Genomic DNA, 26,998 nt, shown 5'->3' with positions numbered 1-26,998 from the left:
GATTCAATTTAATTCACAATACGAATGGAGTGGAGTGGAAGGAATGAAGGAAAGAGAGAATTTTATAACCAAAAAAGCAACAAGCTGGAGTAAAATATAACAGTCTATTAACTAAAATATTCTTTTTATTTTAAAAAAAGTGGAAAAACCTTTTCTTAGACTTTCATGAACACTTGTACTACCTCTATTTGCTTCTCGTCTTTAGCTTTTAGCAGTCTATAAAAAGTGAGCTCTGATTTCTTGTTAAATCTATTTGTACAGTCACACAAGAGCTCTTTGTGTGTGTTTTCATGACATTAGAGCTGTTACACTTCCATCTAGGGTGAAGTCACATGGACTCCTGTTCTTGTATGTTATTGCACCCTCTGCTATCTAAACAATGCAATTACCCCAAGGAAAAACTAGGAGATTAAATTTTTATTTAATCGATTCACAGTCATAAATTTATATTGTGATTTATCACTGTATGATGTATTGTTACTTGCTTATTTTCAGATATAGCGATGTGAAAAAAAGAGTGATTAAAAAAGACCCTGATTTTTTTTCTAATTTTTCTGTATACACTGTTTAATCTATACTGTCACCCAAATATTATACTGTGAAACAGCATATAAATATGATTGTGTGAAATAAATGTTATACATTAATTTCAATTTACACATCACGTTTTACAACGAGACTCGTATACATATATCAGTGTTGTAGTCGAGTCTGAGTCCAGTCTCGAGTCCCCAGTGTTGAACATTTCGAGTCGAGTCTGAGAGCAAGACTCCAACTGCACCATTTGACGGTGGCTGTTGCTGCCTTTATGTGAAAGCATCTCTGCTACTGTGTTGGACTAACGTTCCTGCTCGACTGCCCCGTTTTAGTTAACAGGCTACAGATAAAAGGCTTGTTCATCGCTCAGTAAGCCCCACCCACTATCAACAGGGCAAATAACATGAGAGAGGGTTAACACTGGCTAGTTCATCACTCAGCAAGCAAGCCCCGCCCACTATCAACAGAGTAGTGAACATAGCGTGTCACTTCCTTCTCTGGGTGGAGTCTTACCAAATGACGATTGAAGTTCGAGGTTGTCCCCGTCGTCTCCTCGATAGTTCTTCTACATATGGAACACATAGCAGTGCATTTTTTCCCACTGCACGAGAAGTCTGTATAAGCAAAGCGGACAATCCTAGGGGCGTCTCTCCAGGCATTTTAGCGCCATTAACGTTAGTTCCTGAACATGATGTATGAACAGGTGAATGTCCATTCTCTTGCACCAAATTAGTATAATATATGAGTAATTCCACGCTTATGGGTACTGAAATGGGGACATGAACTTATTCACCTAAAACCATTTCTTTTTTTACCATCAGGTCACAAAACATGTAATCTTTAATGACTGATATGTTAAAAGATAACTTTAATTTTCTGAGATGTAATAAAAACATATTTATATGCCAAAGTCAAGCCTATGAGTTCCAAAATGATGTCTGTTACATTACTTCTGTTACGATTGTCCATCTCGCGTCTGTTACAAATTAATTACAATCTAGCTATATACCATGTTAATCTTATTGAAAGAATGTGTATGTTTATTCTACTACACATGATTATTAATTATATTTGCTAAAACATCACCTTCCTATGTTTCAAAAAGTAAATCTACATTGTTAAAATTGAGAATATATATGTCCACAACACTTCTGTTATGTTCTGACTTTGGCATATAAATATGTTTTTATTACATCTCAGAAAATTAAAGTTATCTTTTAACATATCATTCATTAAAGATTACATGTTTTGTGACCTGATGGTAAAAAAAAGAAATGGTTTTAGGTGAATTTTAAAAAATAAGTTCATGTCCCCATTTCAGTACCCATAAGCGTGGAATCACTCATATAGATTTAGGCACTGCCTAAAAGTGGAGCTCCCATCTGTTTCTGGGTTGTAGAATTTTCTTATATCATAGCCAGTCTCTTTTGTTTTATTTCTTTACTGGCCAACACTGGCCACTAGGCGGTGTGTATGACTGGTAACTACTAACACTGGCCACTAGGCGGCGTGTATGACTGGTAATTACTAACACTGGCCACTAGGCGGCGTGTATGACTGGTAATTACTAACACTGGCCACTAGGCGGCGTGTATGACTGGTAATTACTAACACTGGCCACTAGGCGGCGTGTATGACGTAATTACTAACACTGGCCACTAGGCGGCGTGTATGACTGGTAATTACTAACACTGGCCACTAGGCGGCGTGTATGACTGGTAATTACTAACACTGGCCACTAGGCGGAGTGTATGACTGGTAATTACTAACACTGGCCACGAGGCGGAGTGTATGACTGGTAACTACTAACCCTGACCACTAGGCGGAGTGTATGACTGGTAATTACTAACACTGGCCACGAGGCGGCGTGTATGACTGGTAATTACTAACACTGGCCACTAGGCGGCGTGTATGACTGGTAATTACTAACACTGACCACTAGGCGGAGTGTATGACTGGTAACTACTAACACTGGCCACTAGGCGGAGTGTATGACTGGTAATTACTAACACTGGCCACTAGGCGGCGTGTATGACTGGTAATTACTAACACGGACCACTAGGCGGAGTGTATGACTGGTAACTACTAACACTGGCCACTAGGCGGCGTGTATGACTGGTAACTACTAACACTGGCCACGAGGCGGCGTGTATGACTGGTAATTACTAACACTGGCCACTAGGCGGCGTGTATGATTGGTAATTACTAACACTGGCCACTAGGCGGCGTGTATGACTGGTAATTACTAACACTGGCCACTAGGCGGAGTGTATGACTGGTAACTACTAACACTGGCCACTAGGCGGCGTGTATGACTGGTAATTACTAACACTGGCCACTAGGCGGCGTGTATGACTGGTAATTACTAACACTGGCCACTAGGCGGCGTGTATGACTGGTAATTACTAACACTGGCCACTAGGCGGCGTGTATGACGTAATTACTAACACTGGCCACTAGGCGGCGTGTATGACTGGTAATTACTAACACTGGCCACTAGGCGGCGTGTATGACTGGTAATTACTAACACTGGCCACTAGGCGGCGTGTATGACTGGTAATTACTAACACTGGCCACTAGGCGGCGTGTATGACGTAATTACTAACACTGGCCACTAGGCGGCGTGTATGACTGGTAATTACTAACACTGACCACTAGGCGGAGTGTATGACTGGTAACTACTAACACTGGCCACTAGGCGGCGTGTATGACTGGTAACTACTAACACTGGCCACTAGGCGGCGTGTATGACTGGTAACTACTAACCCTGACCACTAGGCGGAGTGTATGACTGGTAATTACTAACACTGGCCACGAGGCGGCGTGTATGACTGGTAATTACTAACACTGACCACTAGGCGGAGTGTATGACTGGTAACTACTAACACTGGCCACTAGGCGGCGTGTATGACTGGTAATTACTGGTAATGAGTTCCAAAATGATGTCTGTTACATTACTTCTGTTACGATTGTCCATCTCGCGTCTGTTACAAATTAATTACAATCTAGCTATATACCATGTTAATCTTATTGAAAGAATGTGTATGTTTATTCTACTACACATGATTATTAATTATATTTGCTAAAACATCACCTTCCTATGTTTCAAAAAGTAAATCTACATTGTTAAAATTGAGAATATATATGTCCACTAGGCGGCGTGTATGACTGGTAATTACTAACACTGGCCACTAGGCGGCGTGTATGACTGGTAATTACTAACACTGGCCACTAGGCGGCGTGTATGACTGGTAATTACTAACACTGACCACTAGGCGGAGTGTATGACTGGTAATTACTAACTGACCACTAGGCGGCGTGTATGACTGGTAATTACTAACACTGGCCACTAGGCGGCGTGTATGACTGGTAATTACTAACACTGACCACTAGGCGGTGTGTATGACTGGTAATTACTAACACTGGCCACTAGGCGGTGTGTATGACTGGTGGTACACGTACACGGACAAACCACAAAAAAAAAAATCGACTCAATGGGTTTACCATTTTTTCTTAGGTATGGTGCTCCGCTGGAGCGCCGCTAAAAAATAATGTAGATATAAATATCTTTTGCCAGATTATTATGGCATGTTACAAAAAAATAAATAAAGAAAAAATCTGAGTCCTCGTCTCAAATGTACAAGTCCGAATGCAATGAATGAGTCCAAGTCATCAGTGCTCAAGTCCAAGTCAAGTAACGAGTCCTTAAAATTAGGGTACGAGTCGGACACATGCACACACATCATGCAACATATATGTAAATAAAATAAAATTTAGATTTATTCAATTAGTTAGTTAATTTTTCCCCAAAGTGACTTATAACAGGACAGGATATAACTGAGCGGGTTAAAAGTCTTCCTCAGTGACCCGATAGTGGCAGTTTGGCATCAGTTTGGGGGCTATGACAATGTGACACTCGAGTTGGTGTAAAACCTGACGATCCATATGAGCTCAAATCCACTCAAGTGTCGCCTGAACACACGCTTCAGTGGATTAAAAGTGTTAAAATGCTCATGGTAACAGATTGCTAAAACTTTAATCGTGACCGGAATCTTGAATACTGAATATTCATCTTGAAATGTTTTATAATTATCATTTCTCTTTGTTTCACCAAACTGTGATTAAAAAAATGTGCACAATTATGCGCTGATAATGATATCAGCTGATACAGATGTTGAAATACATGTAAAATATATGTGATGTTTTAAAAGATCTGTGTATTCTTGTTTGCAAAAAGGAGGGAAAAAACCCTCAGCAGACTGCTTCTTAAACACCAAGTCATCAGTCTCTGCCAAGATGAAAAGCACTGAATAGAAAAGGAAGTGGCTGCTTTGCCGATGTTGGTTCCTGCTCAGAATATCGGCACTCTCCATTAGTTCGGGGATGCTTAGCTGGCTGCTCTATCTCCGTCACTGCCCCCGGGGTTAATTAGGAAAAAAATCCACAGTGCTTCTGACAATATAGCGCTTATTGCTGAGAGGTGCTGGAGAAGGGAAGGGAATGAGTGATGCTGAACGGTGAGCAGGGGCCTGCAGAGACCAGGAGACTTTCTGGGATGAACGGAAGAGGAGAGTCACCACAAAAAGAGGAAATGGAACAAAAAAAAAAATACAGGATATTGGCGAAAAGAAAATAAACAGGATGGCACAAAATGGAAAGGATGACAAATGACTGAGTATTAAGTAAAGACTTGGCAGCATGTTCACAAATAAAACACTGTCAGGAGTTAATGTATGACATTTAATGTACAACAGCCAGAAAGTCATAAAATCTGAGTCACAAATCTGCTGCAAAAGTTTGATGACATATGTGAACACCATAACTCACTCTGAAAAAGTGTTTTTTTTATGAGAAACACATTATTACTATTATTATTATCCATCCATCCATTATCTCTAGCCGCTTTATCCTGTTCTACAGGGTCGCAGGCAAGCTGGAGCCTATCCCAGCTGACTACGGGCGAAAGGCGGGGTACACCCTGGACAAGTCGCCAGGTCATCACAGGGCTGACACATAGACACAGACAACCATTCACACTCACATTCACACCTACGCTCAATTTAGAGTCACCAGTTAACCTAACCTGCATGTCTTTGGACTGTGGGGGAAACCGGAGCACCCGGAGGAAACCCACGCGGACACGGGGAGAACATGTAAACTCCTCACAGAAAGGCCCTCGCCGGCCACGGGGCTCGAACCCGGACCTTCTTGCTGTGAGGCGACAGCGCTAACCACTACACCACCGTGCCACCCCTTATTACATTATTATTATTATTATCTCAACAGAAAACCCATTACTATGAATTGCTATGCAGTGTGGATAGGAAGCGACGTGGATTTTCCTTTCATTCAAAGCAAGACTATAAATACGACAGGGATCATTTCATTTTACACCACAGCGATGTTCTCGCTTCTGATTGGTCGATTCATTCTCGAATCAGCCACTTGGAAGGTATTTCCAGCTGCATGACAAACCGCAAGTTTGTTTTAACGAGCTCGCTCGATGATGTTCTTAATATGAAGGACGCTCCACGTGGTGATGTGTTTTCTGTTCTGGAAGGAGTCTTCAGGGTCATTGCTTTGTACAGTCAGATGTAAAGCTGCAGCTTTGTGGTTTCTCACTAACATCACAAAATGCTGGGTTTTTTTTTGTATTATTAACTTTGATAGAGAAAGTGACCGAACAACCGTCTACATCTGCTATAACGCATGTGATAACAAGAACTCACTTATTTCACAGACTTTCCATAACATTAAACAGAACTATAAATGGATAAAATATACCGTATGATGCGTCGTTCTTTAATGAATTTAAAAAATGCTGGGAAATTACTGCGGCGTAACAGGAATAAAACAGCTCCCTGACTGGAAAATCAGAACATCAAGGACGTACCGCAGTCGCTTATCCGGCCTGCCATTGAAACAACCATGACGACCAAAACATCAAACAGAACTGAAATGTGACAATGTGAGAGAGGACCAACCTCCACAACAAACTGTTCACAACAGGAACATCAACAAAGGACTAAATTTTGTTCCCTGAGGGACGATCGACCCAAAACATCGCTCAGAACTGAGATCGGGTGAGAACTCCGAGAGGAGATACAATTCTAATGAGAAGTCCCAAAACTCGTTAAGGTGACCTAATTGGCAGTTCGTTAGCAAAAAATTGACAATGCAATGACCGTGTTGTGCAGAAGGACTAGTTCTTTCAAACGAAACAATCAGAACTGAAATCCACTGAGAACTGAGGAAGGAGATACGATTTAACTGGAAATAAACAAAGCTGTAAATAAATTGTTTACAACAGGAAAATCAACAAACAACCAAGTTTTGTTCCTCATGGGAAATCGACCCAAGACATCGATCAGAACTGAAATTGGATGATCAATCAGAGAGGACATACAATTCTAGTGAGAGGCCGGGAAAATTTGTTAATTTGGCCTAATTAGTAACTCAGCAAAAAATCTGACAAAACAACCACCAAGTTTTGTGCAGAGTGATGAGTTCTTTCAGACAAAACAATCGGAACGGAAATCCGTGGAGAACTGATGGAGGAGATACGATTTAACTGAACTGTGGACGACGGACGCGACGCCATGGCAGCAGGTCATCGGCCTTATGGACAGATGAACTAATAATAATCAACTACAGGGTGGTGGCAGTAACTTGGCCACATGTTGGGCTGTACCAAATCACCCTGTCATTGTAACTGCATATTATCCTGTAACATCACACCCGGTCATGTTTAAATCCTAACAAAATGATCCAGTATTCCCCAAAGGGAAGAAGAAGAAATAACGGAGAATGAACTCCTACTGCTAGGCAGATCAGGCATACATGTCAACCTTTGGTCAATCAAACCTGTATAACCAACCTCCAAAATCCGTATTTCCCTTATAAAATCTGTATAAGATGCAAATTAAAATAATTTACCTAAAATTTGAATGATAATTAACAATGATATATCTCAGTTACTTTTTATTCAATATTAATAACAATAAACCTTCAGAATGAATACAAAGCTCCAATGTTTGACAAAAACACAAAGTGTTATCAGCGTAGTTACGAAGGAAATACTTCGTTGTTTGGAGACAGGTTTCACCGAGCGGCTATTATGCGCGAGACTTCATATTAGCCACAAAGTCAGGAAAATCTGTTCGTAAAATTACGTTATAATGACCAAATACAATGAAAAGTATTTTTCCAGTCTCACCTGTGAAAGGTAATCCCATGTGATCTCGTTTGGACGGTAAACCTGTTGGTACAGTTAAACGCAGCACATGAATGAGGCATCTTTATTCTCGGGCGAGGATGACGTATGATTCTACGCAGAAGCCGGCGTCTATGACTTCCCGGTTGGCGGGATTCTCGCAGTGGGGTGTGCGCATGATCAAAAGTGGAACGAAGTCTCGCTACCACAAGATAACGTGCAATTTCATAAGACTCTTTACTGGCTGTCTGTGGTGTACAGTACGTTTGTAAATGTTATGCGTTCTTTTATCATCGTGGGAATTGATTATAGCTCTAAATAAATATTGAAGTTTTTTTTAAAGAATCCGGATAACATTATTTATACGCCCGTATACGACGTTTATTGAATCAAATCCGTATAAAATACGGACATTCCATATAGGTTGACATGTATGATCAGGTGAAAATTCAAATTCAGTCCACACTGCTTGAAACTGGTCTCACTGAATTCAGAATTGAATGCAAAACAACAGACTTTTTACAGATTTAAAATGTTTATCCACTCTTGAGATATTACCAATCAAAGATTGAAAAAAAAGGTTTATTTTTTTCGAAAACTAATAAATAGTAATATTCTGTATGAGGATCACATGGGGGCGGCACGGTGGTGTAGTGGTTAGTGCGGTCACCTCACAGCAAGAAGGTCCGGGTTCGAGCCCCGTGGCCGGCGAGGGCCTTTCTGTGCGGAGTTTGCATGTTCTCCCCGTGTCCGCGTGGGTTTCCTCCGGGTGCTCCGGTTTCCCCCACAGTCCAAAGACATGCAGGTTAGGTTAACTGGTGACTCTAAATTGACCGTAGGTGTGAATGTGAGTGTGAATGGTTGTCTGTGTCTATGTGTCAGCCCTGTGATGACCTGGCGACTTGTCCAGGGTGTACCCTGCCTTTCGCCCATAGTCAGCTGGGATAGGCTCCAGCTTGCCTGCGACCCTGTAGAACAGGATAAAGCGGCTACAGATAATGAGATGAGACGAGAGGTAAACTCATTAAATCGGTACACTCTCTTCTTCAAAGTTTCACCAAATGGCTTTATTTGTGCAACAGAAAGCTGATCTTAACTCTCATTTATACATCACAAAGAAGGAGAAATCAATGCTCATTACAATTACAGTCATAAAATCTGCATAAATAAGCACTGAATGTCATGTCATTCACATCTACCATTCTCTATCAAAATAAAAAAAAGCAATAAAATATTTTTTCTAATCCCCTCTCTGTGCCCTGCAGACCTTTGTATTTCTAAGTAGAGCCTATTCGTATTTATATGAAAGAATATAAATGATTATTTCGATTAATATTCACAGCTTTTAAGATGAACCTTGAGGAAAAAAAAAAAAAAAAAAAAAAAACCCCAAAAAACTGTGATCCACATCCAATAAACAATTTCAGTTAATTGAACTGAAATTGACACTCGTGTTTCTGACTTTTTAAATCTCATTCCGACCACTACGAGCTCAATATTTTTCATCAAAACAACTCGTTATATTCTAAAATAAATAGTTATTTCTTGACATGAATCAGTTTGATTTGAAAAAATAAGTAGGTAAAGCTATGAAAACTCACTTCAAAGTCTCCCGTGAATCAGAACATCAAAACTAGCAGACGGAAAATTTTGCTGAATCCTTCATCAGAAATAGCGAGAGCGAGAGAACATCCCTATAAAAGTGATCGGATTGATATTCACGAGCAATCCATTGGGAAGCCAATCAGAAAAAAAGAGAGCGCCTGACCGCTTTCCCGTGACTCAAAAAGAAAAGCACCGGCAGTTTCCTGACGTCACACGGGCAGAGTTTTTACTCTGTTGTACCGACTTCAACCTGCCGTTACTCCCAAAGTACTGAACAGATCTTAACCAGATACATTTCTTTGGAAAGCAGAAATAAGCTTTTTAATGACAGTATTCACGAAATAAAGTATTCAAGAGTGAAGCAATGACAGATTTGGAAACTTAGATGAGCGTCTGCATGGATAATTTTCACAGCGCGGCCAGCCGAGCGCCTGATACGCCCACTGTTGCTAACTTTTTCACCCAAAGAGACACGCCATATCAGTTTTATTCCTTACTTAAAAGCTGTTTGGGGGTTTATATACTCAACCTAAACATCCATTTTTGCACAGCCTTTATTTTCAGCACTGTATCACACACTGATGGAGTGTCAACGTCACAGCAGAAGCCGAGTAAACAGAGACAATTTACATAAAGCTGGTACAATAATAACAAAACTAGTTTTATTCAAATTCAGGAAATAATACAGCTCGTTATGACACCCCAAGACACGAGCATATGAGCAAGAAAAGAAATGAGTGTTCAAGTGCAAAAAATTTCTGATTATCTGTGACATTTTGGGGATATATATTTCTCCATGTGCACTTCTTGTAGGTGCTCTGACTTCTCGAAATGTCACACAGCCAGTCTGAAGATGCAGCATATACAAATCTGGATGACGAACAGCTCTCTGGTGAAAATCCGATGCAGCATTAGCATCCTGGAAAGGCCTTTTAAATAAATCAAAACCCCTTTTCTATTAGTGCCGACACAAATCTGACTTTTTCCTCACAAAAAGCCAGAACGGTTCAATGTATTCGACGGCATACCCCAATATATCGCATAAGTGCATTTCAATTTCTGCGAAAAGATATACCACTGGTACACAGCAAGACAAGTACGGAGCAGAGATTTGATGTATGTTTACACCAATAACAGACTTCTCAACCCGTAGCGGAGTAATGCACAGTCCCAGCAAAGTCTCATCTCATCTCATTCTCATTATCTGTAGCCGCTTTATCCTGTTCTACAGGGTCGCAGGCAAGCTGGAGCCTATCCCAGCTGACTACGGGCGAAAGGCGGGGTACACCCTGGACAAGTCGCCAGGTCATCACAGGGCTGACACATAGGTGGGGTTTACATTAGACCGTATCAGCGGATCATCAGATTAACGTTTTTAAAATGATTAGCGTGCACACAGCAACGCCAATACACGATTCGCGTGCACACAGCAACGCCAATACACGGATACGCTCGGCTCCGCAGGCATCCTGCGCTCCAAATCACTCCGCCCTGAACAGCGAGTGCCCTCTGGAGGGTGCGCACTCCGGCCCTGCGCAGCTCACAGAGCGCGCGAGTGAAGCACACGAGCAGTGATTCGGGACTGAGCCGCTGTGTGAGAGATCCCAGTGCATATCGGGCATGCGTGTCACTTACCACTTGCAAGTGGAAGGATGGCAAGCCTAAAGACAATCATAACTACACAATGGGCAGTATTTGCATCAGTATTTGCAGTATTTTCATACTTTTATGCTCTTTAATGAAAGGTGATACAAGGCGGAAGTCCGCGCCGTTTTTCAGCAGTCGCGTCACATGACCAACGCCAGCGAATCAGGAAGGTGGATGTCACAGTGACATTGTCCAATGATGACGCCAGCTAGAGCTCAGCACAGCGTATCCGCGTATTCTGAATGTTTACACAGCACCGGATCAGACACGATCTGGATTGAATACGTGGACCCTGGCGGATTCCCGTTTCCCGGAGTTTCCAGGCGTTTTAATGTAAACGGACAGTGCATCCGCGAAGAAAACGAGACAGATACGGTCTAATGTAAACTTGGCCATAGACACAGACAACCATTCACACTCACATTCACACCTACGGTCAATTTAGAGTCACCAGTTAACCTAACCTGCATGTCTTTGGACTGTGGGGGAAACCGGAGCACCCGGAGGAAACCCACGCGGACACGGGGAGAACATGCAAACTCCACACAGAACCCAGACCTTCTTGCTATGAGGCGACAGCGCTAACCACTACACCACCGTGCCGCCCCCAGCAAAGTGCGGAAACAAAAACATTATAGTTTTAATTACTTTATTTGTCTGTCTAACATTATTTGTAAAATGGTAGATTTGACACTTCATTGTAGGCGCAGTTTTTTCTTCTTCTTCTCGAAAGTGTCATTTTTAACCATGTGCATTTTTGCGCATCCCAATTAAATAGATTTAACTGATCTGACAATGATACTTATGTAATTTTAGCCAAGTCAAACATACTTTGATAGGTTTTATTTCACAAATGAACTCAGAACATACGGAAACTCAATCGAGGCGAGAACACAGATATAATCTAGATCAGTGTTTCTCAACCAAAAGCGCCATCTAGTGGGCTGCAAATTTTTGTTTTCGATTTGAAGCTAATATTTAGTAGGGTACGATTGCCGCGTTGCGTCCAACGTCACATCCGCCTCATTAGATATGCAAGACACGAAGTGGTGGTCAGCTGAGTTCACTGTTCACAAAAGCGTTACTATCGCTGAGGCGCCTTGCTAGTCACTAAAATGCTCCATGCTTGCGTTTTTTTGCGCTGCTTGAATCAATCAAACCATGAAACTGATAAAAGTTTCTTCCAGGTTCCCCGTGAAGTAAAAAAGGGTGAAATAGCAAAGAATTTTACTAAAAGACGATGAGAAAGGTGGCTCTTGAATCTTTTGTTGCGACTGAAGGGAGCTGAGGCGAAGAACATTCGAGTTTGTAGTGATCACTTCGTGAAAGGTTTGTGAATGCCTCAGATTTATTTTGTTTGGATTCAGAAATCAGTTTTCTTGCCATTTTCTGTTATTTCGTGATGTTTTGTCAGGAGATGCTTCAGTCGTCATGCATTTTTGTTTACTGTTTGATCGTGGTTGCTATATTGTAAACTAACGCGTATATAATACATGTAATCCCCAGGTCTTTAAAGGGGTTTCTGCAGATCTTTGTGAATGATTTACCCAGAAGAGAAGAGGAGGGAGGATTGAGAATTGAGTGGCTATGGTTTGTTTACACCCGATACTCAGTGTTGTAGTAGAGTCACTAAACCTAGAGTCTGAGTCCAGTCTCGAGTCCCCAGTGTTCAAGTCCGAGTCATTAAAAAAAAAAAAAAAATTGAGTCGAGTCTGAGAACAAGACTCCAAACGCACCATTTGACGGTGTCTGTTTCAGCGCCATTAACGTTAGTTTGTTCCTGAACATGGCGTATGAACAGGTGAATGTGCTTCTCTTTGTCAGGGAGTGTGAAGTATTCTGTCAGAGATGGTTGGGAGACGGATGTAAATGCAGAAGGTGTGTTTATTAATACAAGTGAAGACGGTAAAAAATCCAGAACGGCAGGCAAAATTGTAAAACGGTGAAACGGGCGATAGGTCAAGCAAGACACAAACAGGCTATCGTAGACTCGGCAGAATCAAAGACGAGAAACAGGAACTCAGGGATCAGGAAACCAAACAAGGAAATAAGGCTCGGTAATGTGTCAGCAATGCAACTCAATACTTCGCAAAGTAAGTATGTTTTCACAGTTTTTATATACCGGCGTGCTGATTGCGCCTTAATCCTGTGCAGGTGCGAGTCGTTTACGGCGCACGCTGTCCGGAGCGCGCCCGAGAGCCTATCTGATAGACTCATATCAACATAGGAGCATTACATCATTAAGTTTTCAGATGATATAGCTTTACTGAGCCTTCTGTCAGCACAGGCAGACCCTAGGGGGCATCACAGAGAGGTACTGTACAGGATATAGTGCTGTGGTGTGAGGACAACAACCTCATTTTGAATGTAGATAAAACAAAAGAGATGGTCTTTGACCCCAGGGGTGTGGGGGATTATAGTCCAGTGCTTATTAATGGACAGGGAGTCCAACAGGTATCACATTTTAGGTATTTGGGTATACATTTTTGATTGTCAGTTACAGTGGGCAACTCATGTGGAGTCTGTTTGCTCAAAGATCTGTCAAAGGCTGCACTTTTTACAGAGACTTAAGGTCCATGGTGTTGATAAAAGCATCATGCTTTTGTTTTATAGAGCAACTATTGAATCTGCCATCCGCTATGGCATCACAACATGGTTTGGAAGCTTGACTGTAAAAGTCAGAACACAACTCCAGACTTTTGTCAAGAGGGCAGGGAAAATAATGGGCATACAGCCCTCATACTCTTTACAAGGAGTTTTTGAGGAGACAGTTAGGAGTCAGGGCCTCAAGATTGCTACTGACCCAACCCATGTTTTAAATAATGAGTTTGAGCTGATGCCCTCTGGTAGGAGGTGTAGGCTGCCAATATGCAAGCTAAACAGATACAAATTTTCATTAGTGCCTACGGTATGTCCATCAAATTAATTAATAAGAGATGACAGGAATAGTTGCAAGGTTTGAAGTAGGGTAATAGTGCAGTAGGCTAATCTCTGTGTAGGAATATGATGACATGTATGTTGGAGGTATATTTATTTATTATTTTTAGAGGGATGTGCGATATTTTAATTGTTTGTGCAATATTTTTGATAGAGGGTTGTGCAATATTAGGGCAATGATGTAATAATTGTTGTGTATTTATTATAGGATGCGTTTTTGTGGAGTGTGTGTGTGTGTGTGTTGTATGCTCAAGACAAATTTCTCTGCAAAGAGACAATAAAGATCAACTTAACTTACTTAACTGATGCACACACCAAGGCACACAGGTGTGACACACTTACATGAAATTAGTACAAAAATTTATGTAGCTATAAATGTTGTATGCAAATTATTATGGCATGTTACAAAAAATAAACAAAAAATCCGAGTCTTCGTTTCCAATTTACGAGTCAGAATGCAGTTAATGCATGAGTTCGAGTCATCAGTGCTCAAGTCCAAGTCAATTCATGAGTCCTTAAAATTAGGGGACGAGTCGGACTCGAGTACTACAAGCCTGCCGATACTAAAACCTGTAGTGTCCTAGCAACCATCACAAAGATTTGTACAAAAAGCCCAGAAATTCCTCCTTACCCATGCAAAAACGATACAGGATTTATCTTGTAGTGTCCTGATGCACAGATCTTTAACCCAGCCACATATAAAAAGTTGTTCTCCTCCATGCTCTTCCAGGTTTTCATCTGTGTGTCCGTGTAAAACGATGTCTGCAGCACCAGGTAGTCGGAGATGCCGGGGAACTCAACGGATGGATAATTTTCCAAATCATCGTAAAAATCGTTCTTTGTTAGCATGTAAGGATCTAATCCCACTGAGTGGTTTCTATATCCACTTCTTTTGAGTGTGTTTTAATAGCTTGTTTGTTTGCTGAACACAAACATGGCAACAAGTTCTTGTGTTAATGGACCAGACTCCACTTTTGGATCATCAATCCCTTTTGGCTGAGAATGACCTGCGTACATAGTTTGGCTTCTGGTACATCCATACAGTTTTAAATACATCACCTATAATTAAACACAGTTTGGATTTACTGCATTTATATAATTCCTGGCCTCCCATCTGTAACAGGGAGTGATGTCGCATCACATTAATACACTTTACAGTAGATTATTAGATTCTAATAGAAAAGATGAGGCAAAATAATTGGTGATTTTTTTTTTTAACTGGCCCTGACTCATTACAAATACGAATAGGTGGGCCTTAAAGTAGAAAAGATTGAGAATCTTGTTTTAGATTATAGTGTGAGATTTGGGGAATGGAAGCTTGAAAATCTTAAATATTTTTATTGGTAGGGGAAAAAAGCCTGCTTTTTTTGGCATACTTGTTCTTTTTAAGGTGCAGCCTTGGGCCCAAAGGGTTGCCAGTTCAATTCCTGGGACCGGCAAGAAAAAGCTTCAGGGGAGTTGAGTGAAGTCAGCACTTTCCCCTCCCTCTGTATCAGGGCTGAAGTGCCCTTGAACAAGACACCGAACCCCCAACTGCTCCCTGGGTGCTGTAGCATCGCTGCTCACTGCTCTGGTTGTGTGTGTGTGTGTGTTCACTGTTTCAGATGGGTTAAATGCAGAGGAGGAATTTCACTGTGTTTGAGTGTACATGTGACAAATAAAGGCTTCTTCTTCCAAGTGATAAGTCATAACAGCTGTGTGAATGTGTAAAATGTTTGCGGGTCTGGAATAATGTCTGTACTGCAGATGTATAGTATGAGTGTGTATGAGAACTTATGTACATACCGCTGCACTCGTGAAGGTGGAGCAAATACTCCATGTTTAGGCGGGCAGCTGAAATACTTCACTCCTCCAACAGAGCCATTGTTCTTCCCACTGGGCTTATCCAGTTCAATCCCAAGCCAAATTCCTGAACCCACATAAACACACACACGGCATACGTCAGACACAAGACCAAAAAAACCAACACAAAAATAAAACAAAGCTAGATTCATACAAGATCATACCTTACATCTATAACAGAGTTTAATTTTGAACTACAGGCTTTAATTCAATTTCGCTGGAGCATTTTTGTGGTTTTGGGGCTTTCAGAGCTCTCACACTGCCAGTGTTTATACATTATATAAGACCGATAAATAATGTAGGCATACATTCTCATGAATAAAACAGCATAATGATGACATTATCGAGTAGTTTATATGTTGATTGAGTCAGCTTATTCCTGAGTGTGCCCACACAGACTAAATACATTTTTCTTTATACTGGGTCAAGTGCTGCACAGATTCAAAATCACCCTGCTGTGTGAATACAAAAGAAATCTCCTTGAAGGACGTGAGTTTAGATAAGGAGTTTTAAAGAGTTTTAAATTCTCACCTTGAGATTGTGGAAAAAAGAACAAGACAATGAAGCTGGCGTAAAAAGGTTGGTAAATGAACAGATGTATGGACAGGGAATGCAACTGAGCACCTCATTTAAGTAATAAGGGGCACACGCATATAATTAACTCGACGTAAGGAATAAAATTGGGGGGAATCCATGGCCAAATTGTTAGAGAAACAGCTTTGGGACCAAAAAGCTGCTGGTTCGAGTCCCTGAACCAGCAGGACTGGCTCAAGTGCCCTTGAGCAAGGCACCTAACCCCCAACTGCTCCAGCAAGAGTGGTGGCGTACCTTGTGTCTGTTTAGCCAGAGAAAAACTGATGATGTGATTATCAGCTCGGGCAAGAACCCGGCCATAACTAATAACTAAAGGAATAAAACACGAAAGGAAAATAATCAACAACATGTGAAGTTACTGTTACCATGAGTATTTATTTATTTACCTACCTACCAAATTACTAATTACTCATTAGTAATTATTTATAATACATTTATAATGTATTTAGGAATTTGTAATAATCAACTGTTACCACCAGCTGATTATTTTTTAACAACATGTCAGGAAGTGTTTTATTCCTCTTATACCACAGCAGTATGCCAACTATTACAATTATTTATTTATGAAAGCGATCATACGTTTAATCCATATACTAGTGCACCTCAAACAACTTGAATATCGTGAAAAAGTTCAATATTTTCCATCAGGTATTTAAGAAAGAGAAAATTTTAAATATTCTAGACTCATTCCATCCATCCACCCATCCATCCATTTTCTACCGCTTATCCGGATCTGGGTCACGGGGGTAGCAGCCAAAGCAGAGCAGCCCAGGCTTCCGTCTCCCCGGCCACCTCCACCAGCTCTTCCGGGGGAATACCAAGGCGTTCCCAGGCCAGCCAAGAGATGTAATCTCTCCAGCGTGTCCTGGATCTGTCCCAGGGTCTCCTCCCGGTGGGGCATGCCCAGAGAACCTCCCTTGGGAGACGTCCAGGGGGCATCCTGACAAGGTGCCCGAACCACCTCAACTGACTCCTTTCGATGTGGAGGAGCAGTGGTTCTACTCTGAGCCTCTCCTGAATGACCAAGCTTCTCATCCTGTCTCTACGGGAGAGCCCAGCCACCCTGCGGAGAAAACTCATTTCTACCGCTTGTATCCGCGATCTCATTCTTTCAGTCACTACCCATAGCTCGTGACCATAGGTGAGAGTGGGACCGTAGATGGACCAGTAAATTGAGAGCTTTGCCTTTTGGCTCAGCTCTCTCTTTACCACAACAAACTGGTTTAGCATCCGCATCACTGCTGACGCTGCCTCGATCCATCTGTCCAACTCCCGCTCCCCCTTACCCTCACTCGTGAACAAAACCCCAAGATACTTAAACTCCTCCACTTTAGGTAGCAACTCCCCCCTGACCCGAAGTAGGCACTCCACCCATTTCTAGCTGAGCGCCATGGCCACGGACTTGGAGGTGCTGATCCTCATCCCAGCCGCTTTGCACTCAGCTGCAAACTGTCCCAGAGCATGCTGTAAGTCACAGATTGATGAGGCCAACAGGACCACATCATCCACAAAAAGCAGAGACGTGATCCTGATGCCACCAAACCAGACACCCTCCACCCCTTGGCTGCGCCTAGAAATTCTGTCCATAAATTTATGAACAGAACCAGTAACAAAGGGCAGCCCTGGTGGAGTCCAACGTGCACCGGGAACAAGTCCAACTTACTGCCAGCAATGCAAACCAAACTCCTGTTCCAGTCATACAGGGTCTGAATGGCTCACAGTAGTGGGCCCTGAACCCCATACTCCCAAAGCACCCCCCACAGGGCACCATGAGGGACATAGTCATAAGCCTTCTCCAGGTCCACAAAACACATGTAGATCAGTTGGGCAAACTCCCATGCACCCTCCAGTACCCTTGCAAGGGTAAAGAGGTGGTCCAGTGTTCCATGACCAGGATGAAAACCACATTGTTCCTCCTGAATCTGAGGTTCTAATATTGACCGGACTCTCCTCTCCAGCACCCCAGCATAGGCTTTCCCGGGGAGGCTGAGAAGTGTGAGCCCCCTATAGTTAGAACACACACTCCAGACCCCTTTTTAAAAAGGGGGACCACCAAACCCAATCTGCCAATCAAGAGGCACTGTCCCCGACCTCCACACAATGTTGAAGAGGCGTGTCAGCCAAGACAGCCCAACAACATCCAGTGCCTTCAGGAACTCAGGACGAATCTCAGCCACCCCCAGAGCCCAGCCACCAAGGAGCTTTTTAACCACCTTGGCAACCTCAGCCCCTGTGATGGGCGAGTACTCCCAAGCACCCTCAGACTCTGCATCCTCCTTGGACAACATGAAGGTGGGATTGAGGAGATCCTTGAAGTATTCCTTCCATCGTTGGATGATGTCTCCAGTTGACGTCAACAACACTCCATCCTCACTGTAAACAGTAGGGACAGAGCACTGCTTCCCCTTCCTGAGCTGCCGGACGGTTTGTCAGAATCTCTTTGAGGCCAACCGAAAGTCACTTTCCATGGCCTCACCAAACTCCTCCCACACCTGAGTTTTTGCTTCAGTGACCACCAGAGCCACGTTCCACTTGGCCCATCGGTATCTCTCAGCTGCCTCTGGAGACCCACAGGCTAACCAAGCCCAATAGAACTCCTTCTTCAGCTTGACAGATCCCCTCACCGCAGGTGTCCACCACTGGGTTCAGGGATTACTGCCATGACCGGCACCAACAACCTTGCAGCCACAGCTCTGCACGGCTGCCTCAGCAATGGAGGTGCGGAACATGGTCCGCTTGGACTCTATGTCCCCATCCTCCCCCGGTATGCAGTTGAAGCTCTGCCAGAGGTGGCAGTTGAAGAGCCAACAGACGGAAGTCTCCGCCAGACGTTCCCAGCATACCCTCACTACACATTTGGGCCTACCAGGTCTATCCGGCCTCCTCCCCCACCATCTGATCCACTACCTGGTGGTGAGCTGATCAGTTGACAGCTCTGCTCCTCTCTTCACCCGAGTGTCCAAGACATATGGTCATAGATCAGATGAAACAACTACAAGGTCAATTATCGATCTATGGCCTAGGGTGTCCTTGTGCCACATGCACTTATGGACACCCTTATGCTTGAACATGATGTTCGTTATGGTCAAACCATGCATAGCACAGAAGTCCAACAACAGAACACTCCTCGGGTTCAGATCGGGCAGGCCATTCCTCCCAATCACACCCCTCCAGGTCTCACCGTCATTGCCCATGTGAGCATTGAAGTCCCCCAGTAAAACAATGGGGTCCCCTCGTGGTGCACTGTCTAGCACCCTACTCAAGGACTCCGAGAAGGCCGGGTACTCTGAACGACCATTTGGCTCATAAGTGCAAATGACAGTCAGAGACCATTCCCTGACCCGAAGGCACAGGGAAACAACCCTTTCATTCACTGGGAGAATTCCAATATTAGCATGCTGAACTGGGGAGCTATCAATAGCCCCGCCCGGCACCGCTCACCCTTGGCAACTCCAGCATAGAAGAGAGTACAACCCTTCTCCAGAAAATTGGTTCCAGAGCCCAAGCTATGCGTTGAGGTGAGCCCAACTATATCTAGTCGGTACCGCTCAACCTCACACACAGGCTCAGGCTCTTTTCCCACCAGAGAGGTGAAGTCCATGTCCCAAAAGCCAGTTTTGTCAGTCGGGGATCAGTACACCAGGGTCTCCGCCTTTGGCTGCTACCCGATTCACAGTGCACCGGACCCTTATGGCACCTCCTGTGGGTGGTGGGTTCACAGGAGAGTGGTTCTGTGTTGCTCATTCGGGCTGGGCCCAGAGACTCATTACATGTAAACTAAAATGCTTCAAGCATTTTTTTTTCTATTTTAATTTTCATAAGGCCTACAGTGCAAAAAAAGTCTCAAAATATTTGAATATTTAATTTCAAGTTTGAATAAAACAATATAAATCCTGTGTATCTCTTGGTAAAGTTCAGTCCACACAACCACAATCATGGGGAAGATGGCTGACTTGACAGTTATCCAGATGATGATCAACGCCCTCCACAAGGACAGTAAGCTGCAGGTCATTGCTGAAAAGGGTGGCTGGAAAAGGTGCACAAGGCAAGGCAAGTTTATTTATATAGCACATTTCATACACAGTGGCAGTTCAATGTGCTTTACAGAAGTAAAAGCAAAACAGTAAACAATAGAACATAAAATTACGTAAAATAAATGGGGAAGAAAATTAATAAGAATTAAACAATAGTAGAAATAAAATAATAAAATGAGATAAAAGTTCAATTAAAAAAACAGCAGAATAAAATAGAATAAAAGTTAAGTAAAATTTAAAACATGGAGAGACTGTAAAAGTAGAGTTTAAAACATGTAGAGATGGCAATATTAATAATTTAGCAGAAAGCATCTGAAAACAGCTTGGTCTTTAGTCTAGATTTGAAGCTGCCAACAGCAGGAGCACTTTTGATGTCCTCTGGCAGTTGGTTCCATAGCTAAACCATAGTATAGTAGCTAAAAGTTGCTTCACCACACTTTGTTTTAACAACAGGTTTTAACAGTAAATTTTTTTCTGCTGCGATCTGGTAGATCTGATTGAGTTAGGCCGCTGCAACATATCAGAGAGGTAATTGTGCCCTGTACCATTTAGAGATTTGTACACCAGCAGCAATGCTTTAAAGTCAATTCTGTAGCTTACTGGAAGCCAGTGAAGGGACCTTAGAATTGGAGTAATGTGCTCTGTTCTTTTTGTTCGTGTGAGAACCCTAGCTGCTGCATTTTGAACCAGCTGAAGTCGTTTGACGGTTTTTTTTGGCAAGCCTGTGAAAAGGCCATTGCAGTAATCAACCCTACTAGAGATGAAGGCATGTATAAGTTTTTCCAGATCATTTTTTGACATAAGTCCTCTTAGTTTGGAAATGTTTTTTAGGTGATAAAATGCCGTTTTAGTGATTGCTTTCATATGCCTCTCAAAGTTTAGCTCGCTGTCAATGAAAACACCAAGATTTTTAACCATTTCTTTTGTTTTAATCCCACAAGCAACAGGGATAAGCACAGCCTTGAGAAGAGTGTGAAGAAAAGTCAACTTCATGCTTCCATATGCTGACAAGCTTTATGGAGATGCTGATTTCCTTTTCCAGCAGGACTTAGCACCTTCCCACAGTGCCAAAACTACGACCAAATGGTTTGCTAACCATGATATTACTGTGCTTGACTGGCCAGCCAACTCACCTGACCTGAACCCCAGAGAGAATCTCTGAGCTATTGTCAAGAGGAAGATGAGAAACACCCGACCCAAAAATACAGATGACATAACACCTCAGCAGTGCCCACAGGCTGATTGGCTCCATGCCATGCTGTATTGATGCACTGATTCATGGTAAAACTAAGTACTGAGTGTATAAATAAACACACTTTTCAGAAGTTGGATATTTCTGTATTGTAAATCCTTTTTTGGTTGATCTGAGGAAATATTCCAATAATTTGAGACATGGATTTCTGATTTTCATGAGCTTGTCATGGTCCTACCTGTGGGTTTCCTCTTGTCAGGTAACATCTCCACTCCTCTCCACTCAGCATTACCGGCCACACCCGCATACACTTCCTCTTATTAACTCTCAGTGGCTGTCATTGGCTGTTGCCCATCACCTGCTCCTCCTCTGCATATATTTAAGCTGCTGTCCTCCCTAGCTTCACTGTCAGATCGTCTTCTAGACGTCGACTCCGTCAACTCTTCAGTCCTGGTAACCTGACCCTGCATTTCTGTCCCTTATCTTGCTACCTGATCTGTGACTCTGTGTTCCAGCCTGTTCCCTACTCCTGCCTGTTATGCTGTCTTGTCTGTCTGCTGAGGGACTGCTCGCTGGGAGACTGCCTGAACACCTAGTGCGGTCAGCTTACAGCCTCACTGCTCTGACAACACCTGATCCCGTCTGATCTTTGAAGCTAAGCAGGGTCGAGCCTAGTCAGTGCTTGGATGGGAGACCGCAGACATCACCACCATGCTCCCACCAGCCGTCCCTGCCTCTCAGTCCTCCTGCCACTGAACTTCACACACGCATATCCTCCCAACTCCCTTTCCCCTGTTATCAATAAAACTCAAACATTTAACTTGCGCTCTTGGGTCCTCGTCTGTTTCTCCTGACAGAGCTATAAGCCATAACCATTAAAATTAAAACAAAACAAACAAAAAAGGCTTGAAATATTTCATTTTACATGTAATGAATATAGAATATATGAAACGTCACCTTTTTTAATTAAATTATGGGAAAAAAAAGTTTTCTACGATATTCTATTTTTTTGAGATGCACCAGCATAGTTTATGTTTATGTTTTATGTTTATTTTTAATGTTGTGGAATGTCCTCAAACCAAGTTAGTTGTAGTCATTCCATCACTTGCCTCTCTTTTACTGTTAATAAGACAAAACTTGCAGCTTGTAATGTTACTGCTGGAACAGGAACTGCCTTCATCATAAAGACATTTCCCTTTAGGAAGACCCTGACACTGAAGACTCCTTCCAAAAATGTGACAAACATCTCCTCATCGAAAATTTCACCACATCAACAATTCCATGATTTTTAAATCTGTTTATGCGGCGTGGCCACCAGTGTATTAATATAAAACTGCTATTTGCTTTGCAGTCAGCACAAATGTCAGAGCTGCTGTTGTAGAAAATTAATCAATACTACAGTCTATGATGCATCATATTTGAGAACTAAACAAAACTGAGGGAGAGAATTATATAATCCTGTGCTGACACTGGAGACTCCTTCCATAAATTATACATAAAAAATTCCTAACAGAAAAAAAGAAAAAAAAAAGTGACCATACAACAATTATTACACTTTACTAATTAGCTGTTACTAATAGAAACAATAATAACTACTTATTAACTGAGTGCAAGGTTTTTATGGGAAAATATCAGACCAAGGTCTTGACAGTATGGACTCGGTCCGTACACAAAGACCTCGGTCTGATATTTTACTTTAAAAATCGAGCAAGTGAGGTTAATAAGGAGTTTATTATATGGCTTTTTTATTTCTAAGATTAAAATAGACGGTCATTATAACAAGGCATGACACTGCTTTCAGTCACATATTTGTAACATACTTGAGTAGAAACAGCTAGCGGTTTCAAAACTGAATTTCTGTTAGCGGTGAGTGGTTTCTAAGTGCTCTTCATTGCTCATTTCTTGAATAACTCTGTGACTCTTGTTTATCTTTTGTGTTCTGGCTGTTTTTGATTCCGTTTTAGTTTCCAATTCACATACCTGCCAACCTTGGAAAAAAGTTTTGAGTAGCAACTTATCGCGGGGGTGTGGCGCAGCACGGCGTGAGGTCAGGCACGTTTGCTGATCAGTATTGATTGTTCACATGCTCACTCATTACAATGTAGTACTAAGCACAGAGTTCCCACTCACCACCATATCTAGTTATTCAACATACAAGTAGACTATGAAGAAAACAAGAACTCTTTTTATGAAAAGGCATGAATATATTCCCAATGCTTTCACCAAGACATTTGGCACAAGGCAACTGTGCCCGAAAAATATGTCCCTTATACAGACCTTAAACTTAAAGATAAGGGATAAATGTACTGCCTTTGGCATATTGTGTCTTAAATACATTGGGAATTGTAAACAACAAAGAATCCCAAATAGCATGCTATGTCCCTTTTGACATTTAGCATTATATTGTATAGATAACAGAAAAACCAAAGGGCTATAGCGTATGTCTTTTAAAACAGACGACGGCAGTCTGCAAAACACACACACAATCCTTTTTTCATAAATTTAGCTTTGACCGTAAAAGAGATTCTGTTGCTCCTCGCTACACTTTGAACTAGGCTACATTAAACATCGAAAGTGAATATTCCAGAGTACCTATATAAATATATATTTTTCAAAATTAATATTTAGTAAATGCAAACTGATAACCACACTTACAGGAAAAACTTACTGGAAATAAATTATAGGCTACTCTGGCCTATCCAATAACATAGCCTTTATAATATTCATATTCACTGACCTGGCCTAATTTGGGAAAAATAATGGCCTATGTATAGAAATACAAGCATTTCTATGTTAGCAATATTATTACCTGTATTTCCTTGATGGCTAAATGTCAAAATCATAATTGCACACTGTGCAAAATGCATGATTAGGCAGTTTAGAGGGGCAGAGGCATGGCCATTGATCTTGATACTTCGTTAGGAACTTCTGAGGGGCATAGACTCCCTTCTTTTTAGATTTGCTTCCCTCTCTCTCTCTGTCAGTATCCTCATCTGACGTCATGTGTATTATTAACCGCAAGGCACACACACACAAACACATCATCCACCACACGCACTTACGTGAAAACACTTCGTGCGGTGCTCATTGAATCTCACATGCATGAGTAGCCTAGTTCAGAAGATTTTAACGCGTCTATCGGTTGACTGGATGGAAACGTCAGTAGGCTACTACAGTATATTTTCACTTTAGGCTATGCAATATTTTTTGGATTGAGAAGCCTGGGTCAAATATCAAAACAAGCTGGAACAAATATTTCCTTCAGATAAGGCGGAACACTGCTTTGAACTATGACGTTAGGACGGTTGTCCTTGCTTTATTCACAATACCCTTGCCCTGCCCAGTTACCTTTGAAACGGTGTTTAGCACCGTCCTCTCTTGTAAAACCAGTCACAGTATGAAGATCGACCAAGAGGGATGAAAATCAATTTCGCTACTTTCGTTTTGACGGCTCCTCGGCTCTCCGCTTAGCCTCATAGCTTAGGCCTATTTGAAGAGTTTAAAACTAGCGCTGTGATTGGTCAAAGTCTTCTTTTCTCTACAGGTTGCTAGTCAATGCGGTTACACCCATAGATGAGTTGCCTAGTGCGTGAATGCACAGACAGTTGAACAGGAATATTAAAGATCTTTGAACTCAAAGCCATCAGTGGCTTTTTGTGTATTTTGAAGTGTTAAATCGTAGCAGCATAGTTTGATGTCTAAATGCGTATCTGCTATGCAAAATGCGTAAAGGTTGGCAGGTCTGAATTCATCCATTTTTGTCGTTTTGTTTTTTGCAACATTGAAAGCTGGCACCTTGGAAAGAAAATCTGTAATCGCCCAACGGTATTACGGGAAAATACTGCCTGCCAAGAAACCAATCAGAGCACACAATTTTACCAGAAGTAGCTCATGCCTTATAATTAAGTTATTCCATGAAATAGAGTCAGACGTGAGCTGATAGCTGACGAGGCGCGTACCACTGAGTTGTCTATAATCCATTTTATGACAAGATTAAGTGGAATAACTGTTTTATTCTATCCACATTCACTGGATTTTGAGAAACAGAGCATTGTTATTGCAAATTCGATAAATAAAAACTTTATACAAAATCATTTCCGCTTAGAATGGAAACAAACCGGCGAAATGACGAGCAATTTGTGAAAAATGTGATGATAATAATAATAATAATAATAATAATAATTCTTGAAAAATAAAAACAAAAATATGTTCTTACCATCAAGTACATTTATTCCATATTTTCTTGCTTTGTTTTGTATTTTTTGGGGTTTTGTTTTTGAGTAGAGTTTTTATTTCGTCCTCGGTTGGTTCAGCAACACACTCCGCCATTTTGTTTTTCCTCTACTCACAGTATACTAGTGCATCTCAAAAAATTAGAATACCATGAAAAAGTTCCTTTTTTCATAATTTAATTCAAACAGGTAAACTTTCATATATTCTATATTCATTACATGTAAAGTGAAATATTTAAAGGCTTTTTTGTTTTAATTTTGATGATTATGGCTTATAGCTCATGAAAATCAGAAATCCAGTATCTCAAATTATTAGAATATTCCCTAAGATCAATCAAAAAAAGGATTTACAATACAGTAATGTCCAACTTCTGAAAAGTATATTCATTTATACAATCAATACTTGGTTGGGGCTCCTTTACCATGAATTACTGTATCAATGCGGTGTGGCATGGAGGTGATCAGTCTGTGGCACTGCTGAGGTGTTATTGAAGCCCAGGTTGCTTTGATAGTGGCCTTCAGCGTATCTGTATTTTTGGGTCGGGTGTTTCTCATCTTCCTCTTGACAATACCCCATACAGTGGGGCAAAAAAGTATTTAGTCAGCTACCAATTGTGCAAGTTCTCCCACTTAAAAAGATGAGAGAGGCCTGTAATTTTCATCACAGGTGCACTTCAACTATGAGAGACAGAATGGGGGGAAAGAATCCAGGAAATCACATTGTAGGATTTTTAATGAATTAATTGGTAAATTCCTCGGTAAAATAAGTATTTGGTCACCTACAAACAAGCAAGATTTCTGGCTCTCACGGACCTGTAACTTCTTCTTTAAGAGGCTCCTCTGTCCTCCACTCGTTACCTGTATTAATGGCACCTGTTTGAACTCGTTATCAGTATAAAAGACACCTGTCCACAACCTCAAACAGTCACACTCCAAACTCCACTATGGCCAAGACCAAAGAGCTGTCAAAGGACACCAGAAACAAAATTGTAGACCTGCACCAGGCTGGGAAGACTGAATCTGCAATAGGTAAGCAGCTTGGTGTGAAGAAATCAACTGTGGGAGCAATTATTAGAAAATGGAAGACATACAAGACCACTGATAATCTCCCTCGATCTGGGGCTCCACACAAGATCTCACCCCGTGGGATCAAAATGATCACAAG

The 26,998-nt window shown here is 41.8% G+C and overlaps 1 protein-coding gene across 3 annotated transcripts in view; it reads right to left on the bottom strand.

Annotated features, from left to right (window-relative positions):
- Positions 1-26,998, bottom strand: part of zgc:103755 (uncharacterized protein LOC449988 homolog) — a 202,750-nt gene that overhangs the window by 11,264 nt on the left and 164,488 nt on the right. For all 3 annotated transcript variants that reach the window (XM_060934732.1, XM_060934733.1, XM_060934734.1), the window contains one exon: positions 15,725-15,848. In XM_060934732.1, the coding sequence (XP_060790715.1) occupies positions 15,725-15,848 (124 nt within the window). The remainder of the gene's footprint in view (positions 1-15,724; positions 15,849-26,998) is intronic.

The sequence above is a fragment of the Neoarius graeffei genome, chromosome 11 (assembly GCF_027579695.1).
Source record: "Neoarius graeffei isolate fNeoGra1 chromosome 11, fNeoGra1.pri, whole genome shotgun sequence".
In the NCBI taxonomy this organism is placed as follows: Eukaryota; Metazoa; Chordata; class Actinopteri; order Siluriformes; family Ariidae; genus Neoarius; species Neoarius graeffei.
Note: the sequence above shows the minus strand (reverse complement) of the source record. Positions and strands in the feature narration are given on the sequence as shown.